Source organism: Neurospora tetraspora (genome assembly GCF_033439725.1).
Source record: "Neurospora tetraspora strain CBS 560.94 chromosome Unknown B0H65scaffold_1, whole genome shotgun sequence".
Taxonomy (NCBI): domain Eukaryota; kingdom Fungi; phylum Ascomycota; class Sordariomycetes; order Sordariales; family Sordariaceae; genus Neurospora; species Neurospora tetraspora.
The window spans coordinates 3,659,403-3,684,478 of NW_026944383.1; the positions used below are offsets into that span (position 1 = coordinate 3,659,403).

Sequence of the window (25,076 nt, forward strand, 5' to 3'; positions counted from 1 at the left end):
CTGTTTCTGTCTCCCAAACCTAGATCCGTTGTCCAGGAATTCTCGCGGTCTCACTATTACGCCCGGTGAATCAGGTTTCCAAGGGAGGCTAGTGAGAACCTTTGACCAAGTTGAAATGATAACCTTTGATATGGCATCAGTTGCACACTGTTAATGGCGAGATCGTGAAGTCTTCCATGAGAGCTGAGCGCAGTGCCAGAAGCTGTGTTGCCTGCCAACTGCCAGCATGTGTGTTGTCGGTCCTGACGGGACGGCGTTTGCGGTTGGGAGGAGCCCGCTCTCTGCTCTGATTGGGTGGGTGGGCCGGTCACGAGGCGGTCCACACAAACTTGCAAAGCCCATGAAAATTTGCAGGTGCGCACAGACCGGGTGCAGCACCTCTGGGAGGGTATAAAAGATGCTCCTCCCTCCCTCCATTTCGATTTTCTTTTTCTTTTTTTCTTCATGTCGACAATACTTCAGTGAGTCCCCCCCTACTATTGGCATCCGCTCTCCTCTCTCCTCTCTGGGAGATGCACATTCGCAACACACGATGCTAACCACACTGCGCTTTGCAGGAGAATCATTTCTATAGTATTTGTCCTCTTTTGTGTTCCCTAAAGGAGCCACAGATCCCACCGCGGTTGATGATCAACATCCTCGGCGCCCAACAGTGAGGTCCTTTATTTACTCTCGCTCTGCCTGCAAAGGTGGCGGTCGCTTCACGGCGACTGTATAGAGAGTGGCGATGATCTGTACCCCGATTTCCAGAGGTCTGCCTTCGGGCGCTTTGGCGGGGCGGGTGTCGATGGAAGTCTGACGCGCTTCCATCAAACTTTTTTTTTTTCATTGCGATCTTGGGGCTTCGGCTCTGAGCGTGGAGAAGAAAACTGTCCCTATCTGAGCATTGCGTCGAAGCGCGCTCATTCTGTTCGCTCTTGTTTTTGCGTCTGTTCGTTTGCAAACGCGTTCCTGCCTTGCCTGCATCTGGTTGCTTCTCATGCTCGAGTTGCGACGAACCTGCTGGCTGCTGCTCAACAACGGGAAGTGGTCTGTGCTGCGTCGAGTTTGATCTCGGTGGTCTCGTTCACTTTCGTACTTGGGGCTTTCCGGGCGCCAAGTGATGGTTGTTTGTCAAGCGCGCCGAAGTTCACACTCCTTCTGCCAACCACGGCTCACGGAAGGACCTTGAAGACACATCACCAAGCTTCCGGCCGGTGAAGTTCCCGGTGAGAATCATTGCAGCATAAACCAAATGCACGACATCTCAGATAGTGTCGGGTACATGACGGGGTGGAAACAGAGCGCCGTCGATTACACCATGGGGTGGGGTCACAGCTTCCCCTCGATGCCTTGGCAGCGACGGAGGCTACCCTACAGCTGCCTACCCCTCACGACGGAAGCAGCCCGCTTGCAACCCTCACGGCGCCTTGTCACTGTAGAAGCTACACCGTCGCATGCCTAAAAGTAGCAGATGCCTAGACTTGAAAGAGGGGATGTGGTCGTTACTACTTCTTCAACGTTTTTGGAACTTGGTGTTTTCTTGCATCCTCCTCATATCAGCCTTTCCTGGCGCGGACGCATCTGCTATATCAATAGCAGTATCAAACATGACTCTTACAGCAACCAAGTTCACGCCCGAGGTGCTGCTGTCGGCGCCACGCCGTTCACCAGCTATCCCCAATGCCAAGGGGACCAAGGCACTATTCACAGTAAGTTGGGATGAGTACAAGATGGGATCGCGTAACGCGTAACAACAATCTGGACCACATGTGAATCTGAGAAGTGATGAGTGGGGGTTGTGTGTAAGTCCCGTCGCTGACCAGAGCCTTGGCGACACAAAGGTGACCACGTACTCGTTCGAAACACACAGGAAGACTTCCCAGATCAGACTTCTTGATATCGAATCTGGCCAGTCAACACTTCTTGTCGATGACTTGAGCGCTAGCGAACCGATATGGATTGGCGACGACGAGTTCCTCTACCTCAAGAGTGATGAGAAGGGCAACACCACCGTCTTGGTCGACAAGATCGCGCGCCCAGGATCTCAGTAAGATAACCCATCGATAATGAACAAGTCCAAGCTTTGCTAAACAGAACCTCTAGAGCATATGAGGTCACTACCGTCAAGGCCCGCATTTCCAATATCAAGATCAAAGAGCTTCCGAACGGCACCGTCGCTTTCGTCTGCTCAGCTTACGCTACCCCCGATGGACAGCTCTCCAACCCCGCGACGGCGAAGAAGCCATATTCTAGCGCCAAGGTCTATACCAGTCTCTTTGTCCGCCATTGGGACGAGTGGCTAGGAGAGGACAAGAACTCGCTTTGGTATACCGCGCTGGAGAAGAAGAACGGTCGCTTTACGCTAGCGGGCCGCAGTCTCGTCAACGCCCTGGCGGGATCGAAGCTTGAATCTCCAGTACCGCCCTTCGGAGGCACTGGTGACTTCGATATCAGCCCCACGGGATTGGTATTTGTTGCTAAGGACCCCGAGCTCAACCCTGCCATCTACACCAAGACCGACCTTTACTATGTTCCGCTCAAGACCTTCACCGAGGAGCAACCACCCTCACCCCAGATTGTGTCGACACCTGGCCTGGAAGGATACACCAACAGTCCGGTCTTTTCGCACTGCGGCCGCAAGGTGGCGTTCACCCGCATGCGGAGCAAGCAATACGAATCTGACAAGCCCCGTTTGATGCTTTTACCTGATATTACCGATTTGGGCAAGACTGAAGAATTCTTCGCAACGGACGACGGCGAAGGTGGCTGGGACTATCGTCCCGAAGCCATTCTCTGGGGCGCCGATGACAAGTCGCTTTATGTGACAGCTGAGAAGAACGCCCGCGTCCACCTCTGGGAGGTCCCTTCCAACCCAGCTGATGCTAAGGACGCTCCAACGGTCATCAAGACTGCCGATGGCAGCGTTAACGATATCAGACTCCTTGCCGAAGACGATTCATCTTCGAAGCTCCTGGTCTCAAGTACCTCTCTGGTTGATAACAGCTGTTACAGCATCGTCGACCCATCCGCCAACACCACCGACATTGTTTCGTCTAACTCTAAGCAAGGCAAGACGTTCGGTTTGTCGAGGTCCAGTATTGGGGACATCACCTTCAAGGGAGCCGGCGACTACGACGTCCACGCGCTCGTAGTCCGCCCCTCGAATTTCGACGAAAAGAAGAAGTACCCCCTTTGTTTCCTGATCCACGGCGGGCCCCAGGGTGCCTGGCAAGATGGATGGAGCAACCGCTGGAACCCAGCCGTCTTTGCGGAGCAAGGCTACGTTGTCGTGAGCCCGAACCCGACAGGAAGTACGGGCTACGGCATGGCCCTGCAGAATGGCATCAAAGGCCAGTGGGGTGGCAGGCCGTATGAAGATCTGGTTAATGCGTTTGAGCACATCGAGAAGAACATGCCGTACGTGGATACGGATAGGGCGGTCGCGTTGGGTGCTAGCTATGGTGGTTATATGATCAGTGAGTTGACTCCTGGGATGTGACGAAGACCCGTGGACGGTTACTGATGTCTTTTCTTCCAAAACAGATTGGATCCAAGGCCATCCTCTAGGACGCAAGTTCAAGGCGCTCGTCTGCCACGATGGTGTCTTCAGCACCTTGGCCCAGTGGAGCACCGAGGAGCTCTTCTTCCCTATCCACGACTTCGAGGGAACCATATACGATAACCGTGCTGGGTACGAGAAGTGGGATCCTGCTCAGCATGTGAACGAGTGGGCCACGCCGCAGTTGGTGAGTTCAACACCTCTACAAACATCACCATTTTTGGCTGCCTGGCACTCCCACTAACCACCCACGCCTTCTCTCTTCCGAAACAGATCATACACAGCGAACTCGACTACCGTCTCCCGATAACCGAAGGCCTCTCGCCCTTCAACATCCTCCAATCCAAGGGAATCCCCAGCAAACTAGTCATGTTTCCCGATGAGAACCACGTAAGCAACACCTATCATGACAGATAACTAAATCAGAATCCCCGTGTAGTGGCAGTCAGTCACTGCCAGAATCGCAGGAGATGGCCTTCCAAAGTCTCAGCAGCGACTACCAATCCTCCTCCGGTCCTCCCCCTCCTTCAGTCCTCACTCCTCACCCCGCGCTCAAGGAGCCTAGCCGTTCAAAGCAAGCGCTTTGCCATCGCTTCTACTTTTCCGTCACCTCCAACAGCCCGCTTCTCGACTCAACGGGACAGCAAATAAACGCAACAAACGAAACCTTTGATGCTAACCAACGACTACTGAAAAAAGTGGGTTCTGAAGCCAGAGAATAGTCTTGTCTGGCATCAGCAAGTCCTGGCATGGATTAATAAGTACTCTGGTGTGGAGAAGGAGGAGACGAAGGAAGCGAAGGAGATAGTTGTTGTGGAGGATAATAGGCAGAAGGCGATGTAGGAGGAGGCTGATTTGCTGTATGGGTGAGCGGGACTTCATGACTGGGTATACGAGGGTGGGTGTGTGTGGTTTCGGTTGCTTTCTTTGCAAGAAATGGCCGGAAGACGTAATGGTACCTCTTAACGATGGAAGAGCACCTCTAATGATGGATAGGCACTCAGGAGCTAGCTCGGAAATGTTTTGTTTGGGACTTTTGAGGTTGGATGCCGTTATTCGAGGAAGGTGTTGCATATTCTTTTTCAGGTTCTATTCTCTCCCCTCTAGCGTAAGCGTAGTGTACTTGGGCAATTCTTGTTCTTTCCTTAGTACTCAGCGTGGTCAACGAGGTACCTAATTTCGAGGGATTCTTTACTCACCCCCTGAATTTACAGGGTGATGAGGTAGGAGATGATTGTCGTCGATATTAGTGTCGAACAAAAATGAGGGCCTGATAATGCTGGGATACGAGACAGATGCCAATGTCACCAGGGGCTTGTCTTTCTTCGAGCCCTGATGTATGTTTGGCTATTCAATTCATAGCTACGCCCTATTCCAAAAAGTTTCATGACGCTATTTGGGCGCACAGTCACAACACATGCAGCGCGAGACGGGTCTTTACCTATTACCCCCGAGGTCTTATGGTCATAATGATTTCTTTTGAAGCTCCCTTCCGCTTTCCATACAAGGCATGAAACCGTCGTACCATCGTTTCTTCCTGCTTTTCCATCTGAACCGTACGCTCTCGCTCCCTCCGACTTTTCCGGACACAAACAAAAAACAATAAGGGAACCCAGCAAGAGATAACTTAGAAAGCATCATTTCCGACAGGAGAAGATGAAGTAATCATGGTATCTTTCCAGTCTTACAAAAATCCGGAAGCGCCACAAACGCCACTTGGTCGCTGTTGACGACAACGACCAAACAAGAGAGATATAATATGCCAAACGAAGAGAGATAATCAACACCAGAACCAAGAAAAAGCAAAAAAGAACAAGACATCATCGGAACAACAAGGGATGAAATACAGAATAGCCGCCATGCTTCTTCCTCTTCCTTCTCTTACTCTTATCATCCCTTCCTCCTCTTTCCCCTCCTGCTCCTCCCAGACTGACCGACTAGGCTGGACAAAGTGATATCGTAACCGCTACATCAAGAGAACAGATGTTTTTTTGTACAGGGTATGAGCCGTGAAAACCCGTCATAACCTTTGACAACCCCAACACCGTAGAAATTCAGACTTTAAGCCGAGGCCTCGATTGGCTGAGCAGCGGTCTCGATAGAAGGCTGGGGCTCATCGGGGTTGATCGGCTGCTGTTGTTGCTGGGACTGTTGAGCCGCCATCTCACCGCCAGCCTCGCGCTCAGCCCAGTCACCCCAAAGCCCGCGCTTGCCGCGGATACGGATGTGACCGCCAAGCGCGCCCTCCTTCTGCTCAACCTTGATGGCGTCCTTGGTCGCAAGCACCAGGCACTCAAAGAACATCTTGGTGGCATCGGCCTTGGTCGTTCTGCCCTCGGGCAAAAGATCCTGGAAGACAACAGCGGTCTTCTTGCGCTTGTCGGCGTTGTTAGCGGCCTCAGCGCCGAAGAGATCGCGGAGAATGTGGACCGCGTGCTTGGTGCCAATCGAAACCGGGCCGCTGTCCGCAGGGTGCACAATGGGCGCCATGGTCTCGTCGAAGTTGGGAACAGGGCTGTTGGCATTCCTCGAGCCAGGTCGCTCCTGGTCGTCATCGTGGAAGACAGCGCCGTCGTCGTTTGCAGCCAGCTCAATCTCCGTGCCTTCGGCAGTCTCACTCTGATTGCCGTTGATACTTTCCGCGCGGCCGACAACCGTGGATTCGTCATCGGGAAGCTCGAGGCGGGGCGACTTGCGCGTGCCGTCCTCCATGTCAGCAATCGCACTATCCCGCTTCCTCTTCAGATCGAAGGGGCGGAAAGTGGTAAGAGACAACATGTCCGAGAGTTCGTCGGCCCAGCTGTCACTCCGGTTCTCGAGGAGGACATTGCTAACAAAGGCTCCGGTTTTTTGCAGGTCGAGCAAAGCCATCAGGTAGGGATCCTGGGTAACGAAGGACTGCGGCTTGAGGATGTTGTCGCGCTTCGATTGCTGCTCCTTGATCTGGGCGTTCGAGAGCATGGTCTGCTCATCAGGCTGAAGAAGCTTTCTCTTCTTCGACCTCTGGGGAGCGATTATCGTGCTTGCGGTCGGGTCCTCGCCAGGTTCGTACATATCCGAGTTGTTGTGGCGGCTGTATTCCATCTCAACCTCCTTGGCAAACTCGTCATCGATATCCGACAAGGGAGACTCGGAAATGCGAGCGCGAGCCATATCCGGAGCACCTGGGGTAGAAAGGCCTTCGGGAATCTCAGAGTGGTCCGCAACGTTGAACTGGAGGTCGTCATCGCCCATTTGAATGTCTCCCTCATCATCGGCGATCCGGATGCCATCACCGTAGTCCAAATCAAGTCCTAGCGACGGCTCGCGGGTCCCGCGCTGCTTGCCGGGTCCAGCACTCAACTCGCTGAAGATGTCGTCCTCAACGGCTCTAGCGTCAGGCGCGTCTCTGCCCATTTCAATCGTCGTGTCCATGAACTTGCTTGGCCTCTCGTCAATATCCATACCGAAGTCCAATTCCAAACCGAGATCGTCGTTGTTGGCGAGTGCAAGCTCTTCCTCGTCGACCATGGTGTTGTTCAGAAACTGGCTGTTGTTGAAGTCTTCCTGGAGGTTGATATCGCGCTGACTGGCACGGACTTGCACCTTGCGAGCCATAATAGGAGCGCCAGTAACCTCTTCGATCTGTGACGCCAGGTAGTCGGCGCTCGGGGGTGGTAGTAGATCGAGGTTATCGTATGGCGTGATCTGATCGGGAAGCATGAGAGATTCACTGTTTTGAACATGTAGGTTGGTGGGAATATCGTGGTTTCCGGTAGATCGGAAGGCCTGTGACAAGTTAGTAGGCGAGCGGAACCCAAGCAAGACAAACTAGGCATACCATCTTGATCTTCATCAAGGCTTCATTACAGTCGTCGAGGAGGTACCTCGCCTTGCGACTGTAAATGCGGACGACACCGAGAAGCAGCTGACCGCTCAGCCGAAGGGCCAGCGGTGCATCGTTAGGGGCAATGATGGCATCGACACTGTCTTGGAGGTTGTGCTGCAAAATCTGGACTTTGGAGACTTTGCGCTCTTGGTTGGCCGAGAGCCAGGCTTTCGCCAACGGCCCTGTGGCACTAAGGAGGGTGCCCGACCAAAACATGGCGACGAGAGTTTATTGTTAGGTGTAGCAATGGAACAGCAAGTATACGGAACAAATTGGCGACGAGGTTGGGTGATACGCGACCGAGCTATGGCGCAGCAGTGCGTGGTCGGTTGCTGCCCGTGGTGTTTTTCGCGATGCCCAGGTAGGTGTGGTGGTGTGGTGGTGTTGATGGGGTGTTGCGATGGTGAGTGGGTAGGGACACGGCAAGCGCGTCGTTTAGAACCGGAGCTCAGCAAAGCAGCAGGGAATGGCGCGTTGAAATTACAGACTGCAAGGACCGTGGGCGCTACTCGTACACATGTGCAGCGGCAGCAAGGAGAAAGCGCATTCGGGTCAATTGTCGAAGAATCGGTCAACAACGGTTTCAGGTACTGAACCCAAAAGACGCGATTGTGATGCGACAGCCAGCAGGGTTGGATGGCGACGATGAAGCTAGTGTTGTTGTTGGGCTGAAGAGTGGAAGAGAAGAAGAGGGGATCTGTGACAAGAGCGGCAGCGAAGCTCCAGGTTCTGACGGACGATTCAGGTTTGGACGACCCGGCTGAGACCGGGGTCCTGAGAGCGGGCGAGTGTCAGTGCGCTTGCGGGCGAGCGCGGGAGTGGATGCACAACCTACGAAATTTGAGAGGCTGGGCTGGTGCCGTGTCCTAGGAAAACCGTCTCACCAGCCACTTCTGGAATCGGACTTGAAGTGGCTTGATAGCACCTGAATCCGTTCGTCTTCCGAAACAGGACATCTTGACAAGGTTAGGAACCACCAAGGAGCCAAGGTACGCCGTCGACGTCAAGAAGTCTCTCCAACCGTCAAGTCGACCTCTTTCACTGGTCATACTTTTACCTACCTTTCTAACCTGTTGAAGACACACTTTTAAAAGACGTGGTTCGTGCCGGTTGACGGTGTACCTGAATGGGGGTGGTCCTTTGGCTGTGGCTAAAAACTGGGGAAAGGCATAGCCGCATAGGGGATCCCGCTTCGGTACGGTACACCCTGGCCAGGCATTCGTCACCTCACAACGACCAGCTCATCATACCATGTGAAAGGGGTGTTCGTTGTCTGCCGATCTGTCGGCTTTTGAATATGCCCAAATTTGAGGATCAACCGTGGAGCAGCGAGGGACGACCGGAGTACGACAAGCGCCTTCCATCATGAAAACATCTCCCGTGGTCGTCTATGGTGACTTATAGACAAATGTAGAGGTACCGATGTAGAATGCAGCAAGGAAAGGGACGAGGCTCAACGAGAGTGCATACATTATCTCTATGGCAAGCATGCACACTTGATGCACCTACAGGCTTGAAATCTGTCCCGCTGATGTCTTGTTCAAAAAGGCACCGTAACCAAAGACTATCCGTTGTATACAAGTTGTATAGATATGCACAAGGCTGTGAACACCGCTACTCGCAACCTCCAGAACTCCATTAAAATGCTTCTCAATGTTGCTGTTTAATGTTGCCCCTTTTCAGCCTCGCGCGCTTCTCCGCAAACAGTCTAGCAAGCAGGAGGAAAGCCCCAGGGCAAAACAAAGCGCCGCTGTCGTGGGGTACCGAAACATTTGGATGACCACTTTGAACCGGGCAGTGTTTCCCTAGTGCACGTCCAGAGAGTACGTACCCGCCACCTCAGCGAGACTCGGATCGGTCTAGATAATTGGCGAGTCTGGATCCTCGATCGAACTCCATCCAGCAAAAGGGAACCCCATATGACAATACCCATTACAGGCCCGGAGCCATACAATATAATACCAGCTAATCCATCCCGTACGCCGTTCCAAAATCTTTCGGTCTCCAACTCTCAGGGGACGCCATGATCTTCTTTTCTGTTCGCCTGTATTAGTTGTAAACCGCCCTTTCTCTTTCACCTACCCCTTCGGACGCTCCTTATCCTCGACCTTGACCACCGTCTGCAAGTAGGTGCTGCCGCTGCAGCTGTGCATGACGTTCGGCCTGGATTTCCCATCCCTTTCGGGCCCCTTTGCGCCCGGGCCTTGTTAGACTACATACTACCTTTAGTTCCGCACTTCACGTCTTCCCCTCTGCCTTTCTCATAATACCTCTCACGAGCAACAACCGTTTCCGCCATCATGGACCGACTCGGTGGGCCGAAGGACAATGACGATGTCCTTCCCTTCTACCAAAAATCCCCCGGCCAGGGCACCTTTGCGACCCTCGAAGAAATCGAGCAGTCGCGGTCCGGCTGTAACACACCGCGACACCGCATTACCTCTGCGGAATCAAGAGTAGGTTGCGAGCCCCATGCCATTGAGACACTGACACGCCCAGCCAGTCCGGGACGCTGACAGACGAGCAAACAGGGCGTGGCCGACGACTTCTCTTACATGACCCCCGCCGAAGCCGCCACCTACCTCGACACCTCTCTTACTCACGGCTTGACTCCCGCCGAAGCCCTCTCGAGACTGCACGATTACGGTCCGAACGAGATTCCCCACGATGATCCCGAGCCTCTCTGGCTGCGATTCGTTAAGCAGTTCCAAGAGCCCCTAATCCTCCTCCTTCTCGCCTCTGCCGGTGCGTCTATACTTGTTGGAAATGTCGACGATGCCGTCAGTATCTCGGTTGCTGTTACCATCGTTGTGAGCGTGGGCTTTATTCAGGAATATCGTTCCGAGAAGTCCATCGAGGCACTCAACCACCTGGTTCCTAACCATGCGCACTTGGTACGGAAACACACGGGGGCCAAACCCGTTGATGGTGACGACTCGTCCGACATTGGCGATGTTGCTGGCTCGGTTACACCGCCTGAAGATGTTCTGGATGCGAAATCGTCCAAGGTCATGGCTGCGCAACTGGTGCCTGGAGATCTGATTCTGTTCACTACCGGTGATCGCATTCCTGCCGATATCCGAGTCACCAAGGCAACTGATCTCACAGTCGACGCTTCCAACCTCACTGGAGAAAATGAGCCTGTCAGAATCGTTGCCGAAGCCCGGACTCGTCGCGGAGCCCCTGGTCCTGCCACCGACAAAGATAACTCGACCAACGTTGTATACATGGGCACACTTGTGAAGTCCGGGTATGGGCAAGGCGTTGTCTTTGCCACGGGAGGAAACACGCACTTTGGTACCATCGCGACCAGTGTATCTGGAACCGAAAGCCCTCGCTCGCCTCTGCAACTGTCCATGGACGATCTCGGCTCTCAGCTCAGCAAGATATCTTTTGTCATTATCGGTCTAATCTCTCTCGTTGGCTGGCTGCAAGGAAAGAAGATCCTCGAGATTTTCACCATCTCCATTTCTTTGGCGGTGGCGGCTATTCCCGAGGGTCTGCCCATTATTGTCACTGTTACTCTTGCTTTGGGAGTGCACCGCATGGCAAAGCATAACGCCATCGTGCGCAAGATGCCCAAGGTTGAGACTCTAGGATCTGTAAATGTTGTGTGCTCAGACAAGACCGGTATGCGCGAATGAGACCCGACAAGAGGCGACAGCAAGCTAACGGTGACTAGGAACCTTGACGATGAACCACATGACTACTGTCAAGATGTGGTTTTTCGGTACCGACGACGCTTTGGACGTGGATTCTGACGATGAAGCTACCGAGACCAAACCTGACCCCGCTACGCTTAGAATCCTCCGTATCGGTAATATCGCCAACAATGCCCGTCTTGCTATGCAGTACACCGACAACGGTGCTGGGGCTCGCGCCGTTCTCTCCTCTACTCAAGGAAAGAATGCCCCATCCACGTATACTCGCTGGGTCGGCCAGCCCACAGACGTTGCCATGCTCGATTTGCTTGATCGCTTTAAGGAACACGATGTTCGCGATTCCATTGGACCTCGTGTGAGCGAAACTCCCTTCAGCTCCGAGCGCAAGTGGATGGGTGTTACTATCGGATCGGAAGGAGGTAAATCGGACAAGGAGTTCGCCTACATCAAGGGTTCTATCGACAAGGTCCTCGATGCGTGCGATACCTATCTTTCCAAGGATGGCCGAGAATTTGTTATGGATGCCAACAGACGCCAGGAAGCGATTGACGCCGCCGAGAAGATGGCCTCGCGAGGTCTCCGTGTTTTAGCCTTTGCCAGCGGTTCTGTCACCAGATCCGCCAAGAACAAATCGCCCGCCACGAGCACTGTCGAAGAACAGTACAAGGGTCTTACCTTTGCCGGTTTGGTTGGCATGAGCGACCCGCCCCGTCCCGGTGTTTCGAGGTCTATCAGGAAGTTGATGCGTGGCTCTGTTAAGGTGATCATGATCACGGGTGATGCTGAGACCACGGCCGTTGCGATTGGAAAACAGCTTGGTATGAGTGTCGCTACACCGGTCGAGGGCGCAGCGAACACGTCGGGCGTCAGATCTGTCCTGCGCGGCGATGAGATTGATGCCATGACGGAGGAAGAGCTGGCTGCGGCCATGGACCATACCACTATCTTCGCTCGCACGAATCCCGACCACAAGCTCAAAATTGTCAAGGCTCTGCAGTCTCGTGGCGATATTGTCGCCATGACGGGTGACGGAGTCAACGATGCTCCTGCTCTCAAGAAGGCTGATATCGGTATTGCCATGGGCAAGCACGGAACCGATGTTGCTAAGGAGGCGGCCGATATGATCCTGACTGACGACGACTTTTCTACTATTCTTCACGCCATCGAAGAGGGCAAGGCCATCTTCAACAACATCCAGAACTTCTTGACATTCCAACTTAGCACGAGCGCTGCTGGTTTGTCTCTTGTGCTGCTCTGCACTTGCTTGGGTTACAAGTCACCTCTCAATGCCATGCAAATTCTTTGGATTAGTAAGACTCTTCCTTTATTTTCAGTTCCATCGACCTTTGCTAACCGTCTCTTTCCAGATATCATTATGGACGGCCCTCCTGCACAATCTCTGGGTGTCGAGTCTGTCGATAAGGACGTCATGAACCGTCCTCCTCGCCGCAGAGGCGATGCAGTTCTCACCAACCCTCTCATTACCCGCGTGCTTACCCAGGCTTTCATCATTATGGTTGGTACAATGCTGGTCTACAAGCACGAAATGCTCGGGGACGGACAGGTCACCCGTCGCGACACTACCATGACCTTCACCTGCTTTGTCCTCTACGATATGTTCAACGCCCTGGCCTGCCGGTCGGAGTCTAAATCCATCCTTCGCGGCGAAATTGGGTTGTTCTCGAATACGCTTTTCAACTGGGCCGTCTCGCTCAGCTTGGCAGGGCAGCTGCTCGTTATTTACTTCCCCTGGCTGCAGGAAGTGTTCCAGACCGAGGCGCTCGGGCTCCTTGATTTGGTGTACCTGATGTTGCTGTGCAGTACGGTTTTCTTTGCTGATGAGCTTAGAAAGTGGTGGAAGTACGGGGGAAGAAGGCATATGGGCGTTAACTATAGCCAGGCTGTATAAGGCCGGTGTAAGAAAAAAGGGCGAGATGCCTTAGACTAGAGTTGGTACATTTTATGATGAACTCATACATACACTACAATATTGGATTATAAATAGTAATATACCATGGGCCTTTGAATGGTCAGATTTGGATACCTCTTGGTGTTTGTTCACATACATTTTCTGCTTTATATGAACCTAAGGTAATGTCTCGCAGTCTTTCCCAAATCCAGGGGCATCGTCAAGTGGCCGGTGCTGCGATCACGGCAGGTGCCCCTGCAGTGGGGCTCAATCACCGCCTGTCGTCTCTGGTGGCCCCGGGCCCCCGGTCTGCAGTGACATCTGTCCCTCCCGCTAGAGCCTCGACGTCCTTCACCATCTTTATAGCTTCGAAACACCGAAGCCCAAACGCACACGACCACGCAGGGCATCAAGTGCAAAGCAGCGATGCGTTGCCAGCGTCCAAACGGCAATACCGATGTCTGCCCCCTCCAATGGCGTCGATACCACTGCTTCGTCGTCGAAGATGCCCTCCACAGCTCCAACAAGTACAGCAGCCACAGCAGCTAGAGGTACCCCAACTGGCGCCGTCAGCAATAACATCACCACCATCCCCTCCTCGTCGAATCCCTCCTTAAGCACCTCGGCGAATACTACGAACAAATCCCACGATAAGACAGCACCGCTCTCGCTTTCGCTGCCAATAAGGAGCATCACCAACCCCCAAAATGGTGGCAATGGCAGCAACGATCCGAACACAGCAGCAGCAGCAGACCCGGCCCTCGCGGCCCTACGCACCGCCTCGTCCTCGTCCGACATCCGCGCCGCGCTCGCCGCCCTCCACGCCCGCGAATCGTCCCTGACGAGCCGCTTATCCTCCGTCCTCGCCTCGCACCAGGACCTGGCCCGCTCGCTCTCGCGCCTCGATAACCTGCGCGCCGGCCTCGGCTCCCAGGTGATCGCCGCCCGCAGCGTCAGCAACAACATGCTGGCCGGCGCCGCAGACACGGCTAGCCACCTGTCCAGCCGCGTGCGCCAGCTCGACCTCGAGAAGCAGCGCGTCGAGGATACCCTGCGCGTGGTCGAGCTGGTGGCTGAGCTGAAAGCGTGCGTGGCTGGTGTGGTTGGTAGCATGGGCGCCCCGCAGGATTGGGAGGCTGCGGCGGGGTATATCGCGAGGGCCGCGAGGGTGCCGGAGGAGATCGTGAGGAGCGGGTTCGCGGCTGCGGTGGTGCCGACTGTTGAGGTGCCTGATGCCCCGTGGGTGACGCTGGAGAATGCCAGGGAGAGTCTGTGCGTGCTGTTCTTGAGGGAGTTTTGGAAGGCGGCTAAGGAGGATGATCCGGCCAAGATTACGAGGTTCTTCAAGTTGTTTCCGTTGATTGGGCGGGGCGATGTTGGACTGGATGCGTATGGGCAGTATGTCTGCCAGGGCGTGGCGGATAGGGCGAGGGCGATCTTGAAGGATGGTGTTGGGGCGGTGGGAGGAGCAGCTAATGCTAATGCTCCGGCGACGCTTCGGCCGAAGAAAGACGGCATCTTTTATGCCAATGCGTTGAATCTGCTGTTTGGACATATCACCCAGATTGTGGATGGCCATGGCGGGTTGGTGGAAAGGCACTATGGCGGGGGAAAGATGATCAAGGTTATCGAGCGGTTGCAGGGCGAGGCAGATGTGCAGGGAGGCATCATCGTGGACTCTTGGAGTGATGAGCATGGCGTGGATCGCGCCTTGACAGATGTGAAGAGTTATCCATTCTCGTTCCTTGTGCAGAGCTTCCTGCCGCAGAACCGTGGGTTTGGAGCACCGCCGCGCCTGAACTCGCCTGCTCCTGGCGGCGATGGTCGCAACAGCGAGGATGAGGGTGTTAGCATGAGGGAGGTGGATGCCCTGCTTAGTGAGATTGCCATCATGCTAAGCAGGTGGTCTGCCTACTCCCATCTACTTGCCCAGAAGTGCATGGTAAGTTTTCCACATGCCGTTTGCTGAGAAGCCGTAGCTAACTTCAGTTTGTCACAGGAGCCTGGTGTTCCAGAAGACGCGCCACTAACCATGCCCGAGGTGCTCACCAAGTCCAACTTGAGCCGAAAGGTATCAGGCAAACTTGTCATGCCATATAATGTTCTAACCACTTTCTTCTTCCGACGATCCGTTGAGAAAGCATTCCAACTAGACGAATGGCCAACCGGACTGTCCTTGAGGATGAGCAAACCCATCGACAGCAGCCCGCCATTTATCGTTTCAGCAGTTGAAGATGTCATGTACATCGCGAACACCGTGATCATCAGATCCATCTCTACGTCTCAAAGAGGCGTTATAGACTCTGTTCTCCCTACAATATCGAGCTTACTGGGCTCGGACTTCGTCGGTATGATTCAGCGCAAGATGCGCGATGAGTGCTACCCCAAGCCTGTGATTCAGGGCGGGTTCCCACCAGAAGACAAAATCATTCAGTTCATCGTACTCATCAACAGTCTCGACATGGCCGAGGAATACCTCACCCGCATCATCACCGGCATCTTGACTCCGGGAGAACAATCAGTCAACGGCGGCACCGGAGCTCCCTCGCAGGCCAGCTCCCTCAAGAACTCCTTCCCATTCAAGAACGACCTCAAAGAAGTGGCAACCCGCCTGAACAACCTCCACCACTCGTTCACAGCCAAGGCCACGGAGCTCCTGAGCGAAGGCATTAAAGTTCTCTTCAGCCAAGTCGTCCGGCCGCGTCTGCGCCCTATCCTCTCCGACACATTCCGCGACGCCGACTACACCATGACCGAGGAAGAGCTCCTCGACCTGTGCGCGCAGAACGACGAAAACGAGGACGACGTGCTCGAGCAGGTGACGCGCCGCTTCGAGGAGGGCTGGGACGCCCTCATGAAGCCGATCGCGCGCCTCATGACCCCCAAGACTTTTAGTACGGTCTTGGACCACACGGCGCAGCACCTGGCCCGCTGGCTGGAGAAGCGCGTGTGGAGCTATGCGGGCTCGCAAACTAGAGGAGCGAGCCCGTACGGCGCCATCAGGATGGAGAGAGACTTTTCGGGAATCATTGGCACCATCAGTAAAGGGAACTATGCGGTGCGCGAGGTGTTTGGACGCACGTTGCAGATACTGATGGTGGCGAATATGGAGGATGAGGAGTGGGAGGAGCTGATTGTTACGGATGGGGCGGCGGGTGAGGATGGGGAGGATGGTATGCTGTGGGTGCTTAGTGAGGATGAGAGGAGGAAGGCGAGAACGATTGTTAGAGTGGCGTAGGTTCTTGTGATGTTCGAAAAGCTTCCCTCCCACTGCACAGCGCCTGTTTTTTTCGTTATCACCAATCATACATAATATATATTGGGCGTCTCTTGTTTCGTTCGACCACCAAAACATCAAACTGTAAGCTTGGGATAACTGTCTGCGATTTTCGTCGCTGATATCAGAGTTCCAGCCGCTTGGAAACGGACTGGCAGAACTGGCCATATACTGGTAGACACGCAAAGGCAACGCAACTGTAATACCACAACTCCAACCTGACTTGAAAGACAACCTTCGGCCTTCGATCTCCGGCTCGCTTTCGCCGCCGCATTATCGACGGAACTGGTCAAACCAACAGGTTGGACTAAGTTGCCTCGGCTTCAAGTAATTCCATGCGCTTACATACACACCTGGTAGGCTGGATGCGGTGGTGATGAGTCCCAATCCTACCAAGTCAATGAAGGTGTCCAACCGTTGCAAGCCGTCTCAAAGACGGTTAGCTGCTATGTATGCCGTCTTTGTTCCTTAAGGTTTAAAGGCCTTGTTTGTTCAGGTACTCGGAGGGATGTGTCCCCTTACACCCCTTTTCTTGTTCAATGTTCAAAGCCATCTTCTTTTGTATCCTTTGTTGTAAAACCCTTGCGGCGTTGCTTTCCGTCGTCGGACCGCTTTGCCGCGTTTTCGGTACCGAGGGCCATTGAGATATCTTCTTTCAGTTGTATGTACACTATGTACATACATCTTCGGAATTCTTACACTACTACCGATCGATCGCGAGTACGACGCTGAGTAAGAGTGAACAACGAAGATTCTGCAAGCAGCGCGGCAAAGACATTATGATGATGAGTGTGTGGGGGGAACAACGGGGAAGACAGCCACTTTTGGTAAACCTCTTGAGGTTGCATTTTGCAGAGTTTGCATCTTCGATGATCGATGGTTTTGTGAAAATTTTGAGGAAAGAAAGGGAGTTGCTTATCGCTTTAGGATGTGATGCTTCCGGTTTGCCACTTGCTAGTTCGGTTGTTGGTCGGTTGGTTGTTCAAGATGCACGGAACATTTGGAAGAGGGAGAGAGAGAGTTGGGTTGGTTCTTTTGGTCTTTGCAGGTGATCGGCTTGCGCATCACACCATCCCTGATGACGGGAATCTGCTTGCTCTCTCGGTTTTCTCCATTGTTAACTTGGAGTCTTTTCTTTCCTTTTCGATGATCTAAACATGCATAGAGCATGAAGTGGTTTGGTTGAATTGCAGTGACGGCGTGGCAGCTATCGAGCTAGATGTCACATATCTGGACCATATAGACACTGCTAGTTGCTCCGTTTAGTATCGAACTTTTCATTGGCGCGATGACCGAGTGGCCTAAGGTGTTTGACTCGAACTACCATTCGAGGTCTATCAAATCTCTTCGGAGGCGCAGGTTCAAATCCTGCTCGCGTCGGCACATTCTTCTTTTTGCATCTTGTTTTACAAGCCTACAGCTTCTACTTCTTATGCAAGCGAAGCTGTCGTTTTTTTTTTTTCTCTCTCTTTGAACTTTGTTCTTTTCCATTTCTTTTCATTGTTGACTTCATGAGCATAAACTTTTGCGGCTGTATCGTCGGAGATTTAAAGGTACCACAAGCGCCGTCGCACACGGCCAATCTGATTCAATCGTCCGACGTAGTAACACAGAAAACGTCAGATACGAGAAGGAGCAAATCAGGGGTTGGAACGCCGAATTCTCCTTCCAATTTTCTGGAATGTCTTAAAATCGTATCCCCCGCTCCTAACAAAGAGGGTCATTCTCCCTTGCAGTTTAATGCCTTGTCCCCAATTCGAAAATGGACGCACGTCATTTCCTGTGATACCCAAGCGAATTGCAAGACTATCGCTAGCTCCAAGAAAGGTGGAACACCAAGCATCCTGTCATTACCGGTATCTCTAGGCGATATCAGTATATAAGAACGGCTGAGAGCCTGAGACAGACCGCCCAAGACCAAACCCATTCAAGGGAGTCCTTTTCTCTTCCTCCTCGGCTTGTCATGCACTCCGCATGGAGTTTGATCCTGCTGCGAATGCGTGGAAGACAGGAGAAGTCAGGAGGACAACAGCACGGCAGCAAGCATGCGGGTGACATCCGACGTGGCACGCATACAATGGTGAAAGATGCCTTCTCCCATATCTCGACGGTGACTCTCTCGCAGGGCTGGCGACCGTAACGGCAACCAACATGTTTCCAAGTTTCCAGTTGAGTCCTCTGAGTCGGCTGCAACCTCACCGCATCCGGGGACCCAAAATAAAAACCTTTTTAGCCAAGGATCGTACAGGTAGGCTCGCTTGGAATTCTGGGCTGCTGGATGCAATGCAAGAGAGCCTGGCGAGAGCCTGGCCGGCGCATGCCAAGTGGTTGGCACGGCTAGTCAGCAGAAAACCATATCCGGCATTCATTTTGGTAATTTGCGATGGTCAGGGAAAAAGAGGCCGGATCGCCAGCAGTGGAATTGAATTGAATGGTTGACACGGGCCATGATGGTGGGTGGATGGTGTGCTGGATGCGGTGGGCTGTGGTGCGGGTGTCTCAGTGGCCGATGGGTTTGCCCGTTCACGTCTGTTCCTTGCAGATTTTCAGGCACACACCAATCAGACCTTACCGGCTCTGCATGTTGCAGGGTACCTGACAGGGGTTGTTGTTCCCGCCTTTTTGCGTTGGTTGCGCGTTCGCTCGGCCTTCCTTCCAACATCGTCCTTCTTCACCATCGTTTCCACTTGGCTTCGACGCCCAACAAGGGACAGGGGTGGTGGCAATGCCCGGGGCAACAGGATAGAATCCCTGCCATTTCTTTGAAGGACGGACGGTTTGCTATTCGATGGTTTGCCTTTGAACCCAATTTTATTGCGGTCCCTCCGACGGTGAGTGACAGGTGTCAGATTTACTGGTGTGATCTGGTTGATTGATTCTGTGTGTCTGACTCGAGCGCTCTGCTCCAGAAGGTCTGGGGGTTCTAAGGGTAACCCATATTTACTAAGACCTATAAATTAAGTGGCTAGGACTCTAGCATCTAACCTATATTTAGGTAGAATGCTACCCTGGAATCTGACACACCCCCTCACTTACAGACCTCTAATTACTTCTTTGAGGTTAAAAGTGAAGCTATTTATATATTACTCTTATCTTTTCATATTTTCGATCCCAATATCTCATCTAAATTATCGAAATTAACCTTCTTTAGTACCGGATTATCCTCTCCTCCGCTATCCTTCCGTAGCGGCACTTCGGCTATGTCCAATAATTCCCTAAATCTCTTATATTCTAAAATGCTTAATACTTTCGTCAATCTATCTACTAGTATCGATTTCGTCTCCAAATACTCGATATTAAATATCTTCTTCTCAATAATTTCTTCCCTTAACCAATATCTATAAATATCTACATACCTCATCTTTATATTAAAAGTAGGCGTCTCCTCTATAAGTACCCTAATAGTCTACTAATTATTATATTATAGAGTGGAGATAGGGTCCTTTAATAGCTTTACCCCTAGAATTAAAATTAACTGGTTTATAAAGAAGGTTTCCTTTATTATCTTTTTAATTATATATAATTCTACTTCTATTATTAACGTAGTAATTATAATCTATTTAATTATTCGCTAATAAATTAGACTACTATAAAATTTAATAGTAAACCTTTATAAATTTTTACAGTTATTCTTTTTATTAGTAAACGAAATATTAAACGTAGTTTTAAATTTATTATTACTATTAAAATAAAGTTCCTATATTTTTATTATTCGAAGATATTATATGATCTTTTTGCTAGTGGCTATATAAGTAAAATTAGGATTATAATTATATTGAGCCAATCTATTTAATAGGAAGGTGATATTTAGTCGAGTATTAATTACTACGTATAATAGTAATCCTATATTAATTTAATAAGTACGTATTTCTATATAATTAGTAATACCCTTGTAAGGGACTAGTTCTTCGTAATTTATAGGTATTAAAGTAAATTAATAATTACATTTAAATAACTTGGAAATTTTATCAATATACATTTTTTAAAATAATTAAATTTATCCCTAGTTTCGGTTATATATAATTTCAATATTTAAAAACTATTAGAGTTTGTTTCCTATAATTAAATAATATTTTAATTATAATTTTATGGTATATCTTTTAATTCTTTCTATTTTATTTTTATTAAATGTAAAAATAATATTATCGATGTAATAGAGTATAAAGATACCATTCTTTTTTATAATATAGGGGTCTTTAAGGATCGCTTCGAATCCTATTGATTTAAATATTCTATTAAATTCCTGTTACTATAGTAAGTGTATTCGTCGGAAACTATATAGTACTTTAATTAATTTAAATACTTTGCCGGGGATTTAATACCCGGGCAGTATATGTATATAAATCTCTTTATTAAGGAAGGTATTAATAAAAGTATTAATTATATTGTATTAAATAAATTTAAAATTAAGACGAGTAATTAGAGTGATAATAAATCTAAATAACTTACCTATTAAGGTAGAAATATATATATTTATTTCTATTTTATTTTGCTAATCCCTTCTTACAACGAATCTTATTTTATATTTATTAAATATATTATTTTTATTAAATTTATAAGCGTATACCTATATATAATCGAAGATCCATTTGCTTTTTGCCTACGGTACGTCTTTATCGATTTTAATCTACGTTTTTATATCCTTATAATTCTATAAATAAATTTCTTCTATTTACTTAAATAGTTGACCAAGTAGGTAGTTATTAAAATTATTATAATATTTAGGTATAATTAGTAAATCCTATCGGTAAACCCTATTAAGATGGCTATATTTCGTAATTAGCCGTTATACTCCCACTTTAATAATTATTTTCCTATTTATTTTAATTATTAGTTATAATAATTTATTAATATTAAAAGTAACTTCTTATAATTCTTATTAATAATAGTACTTATCGATAGTTTAATTAATTAAATAATTAATATAAAGTACGGCCGGCGGGGTAAATAGAAGTAATAGATATAATTTTATAATATATTCGATAGATATTCTTTTTATAGTAGGTTATTAAATAGCGATTTCTTATAATTAATTACTTTCTTCTTAGGAATTTTTTTAACGCTATTTATAATTTCGATCGAAGAGGTTCGAAGGGAGCGGCTTAATATTTATATTATTAATATTATTCTGTAGCTTATAATCTTCTCTCTCTAGTAGTTCGGATACTTTCAAAGGTTAATTATACAATTCGTTAATTTTACTAAGTTAATCCGCTAATTCCTTATTATTTATTTGGAAGTCCTTTTTTAGCTTTTTAAAATTTAAGTTATAAGTAATCTCCTTGTTAAAAATTACATTCTTAGTCTAGACTATCCGATTTATATATAAATTCTATATACGATAAATAGAAATTGCTAAATAACCAATAAAAACCCCTATTTATACTTTAAGTACATGTTTTTAGCGCCGCTATTTTTTCTTTTATACGGTATTTATTATAGTAAAAACCTTATAACTATAAATTTTAAAGTAATTCAAATTTAGTTTATAAACTTCCTATTAACTATTTTATTATATAATATAGGTATAAAATTATTCGAAGGGAAATTTCTAATTATATAAGTAACGAAGGGAACAATTAACGAAGTAAATTATTATGTTAGTAATTTCCGGCTCCAAATCTATTAGGAATTTCGAATTTATTAATATAATATTATATCTTTCCTTAATAATACCCCCTAAACGCTCTACCTTACCGTTTTATATTTATATATTAGGAGTAGAGGGTTTAAAATTTATTCTTCGTTATAATAGTCTATATTTAACTTCATTACTTATAAATTCGTTATTATATTCGAAAATCTTAATTTTTATATTATATTGGTATTACAATATGTTAATATAAAATATTAGTATAGTAACTATAATAACTGCTTAACGATTTAATAGGTAATAATCCCAAATATATTCGGACTATCGATAGGTAATAAGGAGAAAGTATTTAACCCTGTTAATTCCTTCGTTAAATTCGAGGAAATTAATAGTAAGTTTTTCTCTAGGTCCAAAACCTCGGTTTTTAGTTATACGGTTAATTTATTGTTTAATCTTTGCTATCGCATACGCGTCGTATTTAATTGAGGGTATACTATGTAATTTCGAACTAGTAAGTTTAATTCTATTAATGTTTTGAAGGTGGTCGATTACTTAGGGTCCTAGGTAGCCGAATTGTAAATACTATATTTTTATTAATTATTTAGAAGGGCGCTTTATATAGGAGTTAATTTTATAATGGCGCGTTACGAACGAGGCTTTGGTAAGTAAAAGTAGGATAGTTTTAATAACTATTTAATTATAAATAGTATTTAAATAATAAAAGAATCAATTATTAGACTTCCTTAAATAATTATTTAGTAGTCGATAATCCTAGTAGAAACCCTACCTTTATAATTGGAAATAGGAGACGAAATTAATAGCGAAGTTAGGGTAAAAGGCGACCTCCTTTAACTGTAGCTTTAAGGGACCGTTCTTACCCTTAATAATAATATTAACCTCCTTAAACCCTTTAATTGCTACTTAGGTATCGCTAACCTATAAAGAATTATCCGGATTAATATAATAAAAGTAAAGGAAACGAATAATTTTATTAAATACGTAATGTTATGGGGCTAGAGCCTAGGGGTTAAGCTTGGCTATTGCTAAGCTGTATGCTGCCTTATCAATAGGGTCCCTATCTTATCAATAGGGATGTGAGCCTTCGAGTTGGCTAAACCCACATACTTGCCTAGCCTGTACAGTCTTGGCACTGGTTGTATAAAACCTTCTTTTGACTATACCCTTCTAATATAATCTTTCCTCTTTTTCTTTCCTTATTAAATATAGCATTTCAACCTTATATGACTACTCGCTATACCTTACTCTTACAGACCCATTACATTATATTTGACCCTCTTTTTCAATACTCCAGTGTATCTACTATTCTCTCGTAGGCACACCCAAAGAATCTCCCTCTCCGTGCTACCTCCTATCTCTTAACAATAGTACCCCTTCCTCTACGTCTTTCGTATCGCCTCCCTTTCGCTGGTATGCTTAAAGAGTTTTTACCGCTCTTACGATCCCTAACGATATTCTTCTCATTCGATTTGCCCCGTTCGTTTACGATCTACCCTAATCTCAACCGCTACTGCCCGAACTCCCGTCCCTCTTAATAATAGTACTAATTTTCTCTAAAATTTCGAGCGTTTAAGCCTCTATGTAGATAGATTCGCCTTCTATAATATAGGCTCATCGCTTACCTTTCGCTCGCTATTAAATACTTTAATAGTAATACTTTGTTTTTAGTTTCTATTTTTATTAAGTATACCTGGTTAAAGACGCTCGAAATACCGAATTAGCGTCGCTAGGAAAACTCTGAGCTCTACTCAAATAAAAAAATAGAGGAGGAGAGAGGGTAATAGTAGTAATAGCTCTAATTCAAGAGTACGCTAATTATACTAAATGAAATTAATTTATTATAACCCGGTTAGGGGCCTAGGCGGTTACGCCGGTAGTAGCCAAGAGGAGGAGTTCTTAGATTGAATAAAGACGAGAAGGTCTACCTTAATAAAACTACGGTAGAGGGAAGTTTATTATATTTGTAAAGGAGGGACCGCTAATAGTTATTTTAAGCATGTAATCTACTAGCTAGACGTATAATTAGTTTTAATTCTACCCTTTTTTATATATAGTTAGTTGAAGGCTAGTGTTTACTTTAATTATATAGCCGTTAGGAGGCGAGGCGAAACGTTATATTTCGTAAATATAAGGATTTTATTAAGGTCGTTCCCTAGCAAGGGAATTATACGGAAATATAGTTACGGTAGTAATAATAGTTGCTACCAGTAAGAGAAGTAGAGCGATACGAAATATTAGGTGATTATTTTAATATTGACTGTTTGCGTATAGATTTGCTTGGTAGAAGAGGGCCCCGGATAGGCAAGGTATAAATATATTCTTTGATTTAGTTTTGGTTCCCGTATATTAGGAAGTAGCTCTATAAGGGTAGGTATTTGGTAGGGTACTGCCGATTCGGATAGTAAGCAAGTAGTCGTATAGCGTTTATTTAGGGGCTTAATATAAATACTTTTCTTAGTATTATTAATTTCTTCCCCGTTCTAAATATTAGGTTGGGAGCGGTTATTAATAGATTTCGTTATTTTTATATAATTAGCTACTCAATACTTTGTGCGGTGGACTACATTCCTTAGAGGGGTAGACCGAGCTTCCTAAGGGGGAGTAGGGGGGTAATGTTATAGGGCTAGAGCCTAGGGGTTAAATTTGGCTATTACTAAACTATATCCTACCTTATCAATAGGGTCCCTACCTTATCGATAAGGATGCGAGCCTTCTGGTTAGCTAGACCCACATGCTTGCCTGGCCCGTGCGGTCTTAACACTGGTTGCACAAAACCTTCTTTCGATTGTACCCTTCTGGTGCAGTCTTTCCTCTCTTTCTTTCCTTGTCAAATATAGCATTTCAACCTTATATGACTGCTCGCTGTACCTTACTCTTACAGACCCGTTACACGTAAAGAGAACTATTAGAATCGAATATTACTAAGTTCTTAAGAGGGTAAGTCTCGTCCCTAATTTAATATACCTCGCTAATTTAAAAGGTTACTTTATAAATAAAATCATAAATTATAATAGGTAATTATATATTCTCCTCCTTCTTAAGAGCCTTTTCTTCATTGTTATTTTCAGCTGCGATTCTTATAATCTCTTTAATAAGTTTGGGATCTTTCGCGAAGTTAACTTTAATAATATATTAAATAGAAAAGAATAGCCTCGCGATATATTTCGATTTTACACTTAAATTAATATATTAATAATCTTCTAAGGAA

The 25,076-nt window shown here is 47.8% G+C and overlaps 4 protein-coding genes and 1 non-coding gene across 5 annotated transcripts; 4 read left to right on the forward strand and 1 right to left on the reverse strand.

Annotated features, from left to right (window-relative positions):
* Positions 1-1,133: 1,133 nt before the first annotated feature.
* B0H65DRAFT_32556 (Alpha/Beta hydrolase protein) lies at positions 1,134-4,087 on the forward strand. The gene is made up of 5 exons (XM_062823464.1): positions 1,134-1,691; positions 1,824-2,029; positions 2,086-3,458; positions 3,526-3,728; positions 3,815-4,087. The coding sequence occupies exons 1-5, from the start codon at positions 1,437-1,439 to the stop codon at positions 3,956-3,958; spliced, it is 2,181 nt and encodes a 726-aa protein (XP_062686397.1). The 5' UTR covers positions 1,134-1,436; the 3' UTR covers positions 3,959-4,087.
* Positions 4,088-5,602: 1,515 nt separating this feature from the next.
* Positions 5,603-7,625, reverse strand: B0H65DRAFT_415318 (Rec8 like protein-domain-containing protein; the record flags this gene model as incomplete). Its single annotated transcript, XM_062823978.1, has 2 exons — positions 5,603-7,309; positions 7,362-7,625. 2 exons carry the CDS (start codon positions 7,623-7,625, stop codon positions 5,603-5,605), a joined length of 1,971 nt encoding a protein of 656 aa, XP_062686398.1.
* Positions 7,626-9,526: 1,901 nt separating this feature from the next.
* On the forward strand, positions 9,527-13,112 carry B0H65DRAFT_32680 (putative calcium-transporting ATPase type 2C member 1). The gene is made up of 4 exons (XM_062823476.1): positions 9,527-9,865; positions 9,941-11,039; positions 11,092-12,381; positions 12,439-13,112. Exons 1-4 carry the CDS (start codon positions 9,710-9,712, stop codon positions 12,978-12,980), a joined length of 3,087 nt encoding a protein of 1,028 aa, XP_062686399.1. The 5' UTR covers positions 9,527-9,709; the 3' UTR covers positions 12,981-13,112.
* A 33-nt stretch (positions 13,113-13,145) lies between these two features.
* Positions 13,146-16,345, forward strand: B0H65DRAFT_515372 (COG4 transport protein-domain-containing protein). Its single transcript, XM_062828656.1, has 2 exons — positions 13,146-14,922; positions 14,980-16,345. Exons 1-2 carry the CDS (start codon positions 13,438-13,440, stop codon positions 16,216-16,218), a joined length of 2,724 nt encoding a protein of 907 aa, XP_062686400.1. The 5' UTR covers positions 13,146-13,437; the 3' UTR covers positions 16,219-16,345.
* Positions 16,346-17,539: 1,194 nt separating this feature from the next.
* On the forward strand, positions 17,540-17,637 carry B0H65DRAFT_t13. The gene has a single exon. It is a non-coding gene; the product is annotated as a tRNA-Ser (tRNA).
* The last annotated feature ends 7,439 nt before the right edge of the window (positions 17,638-25,076 follow it).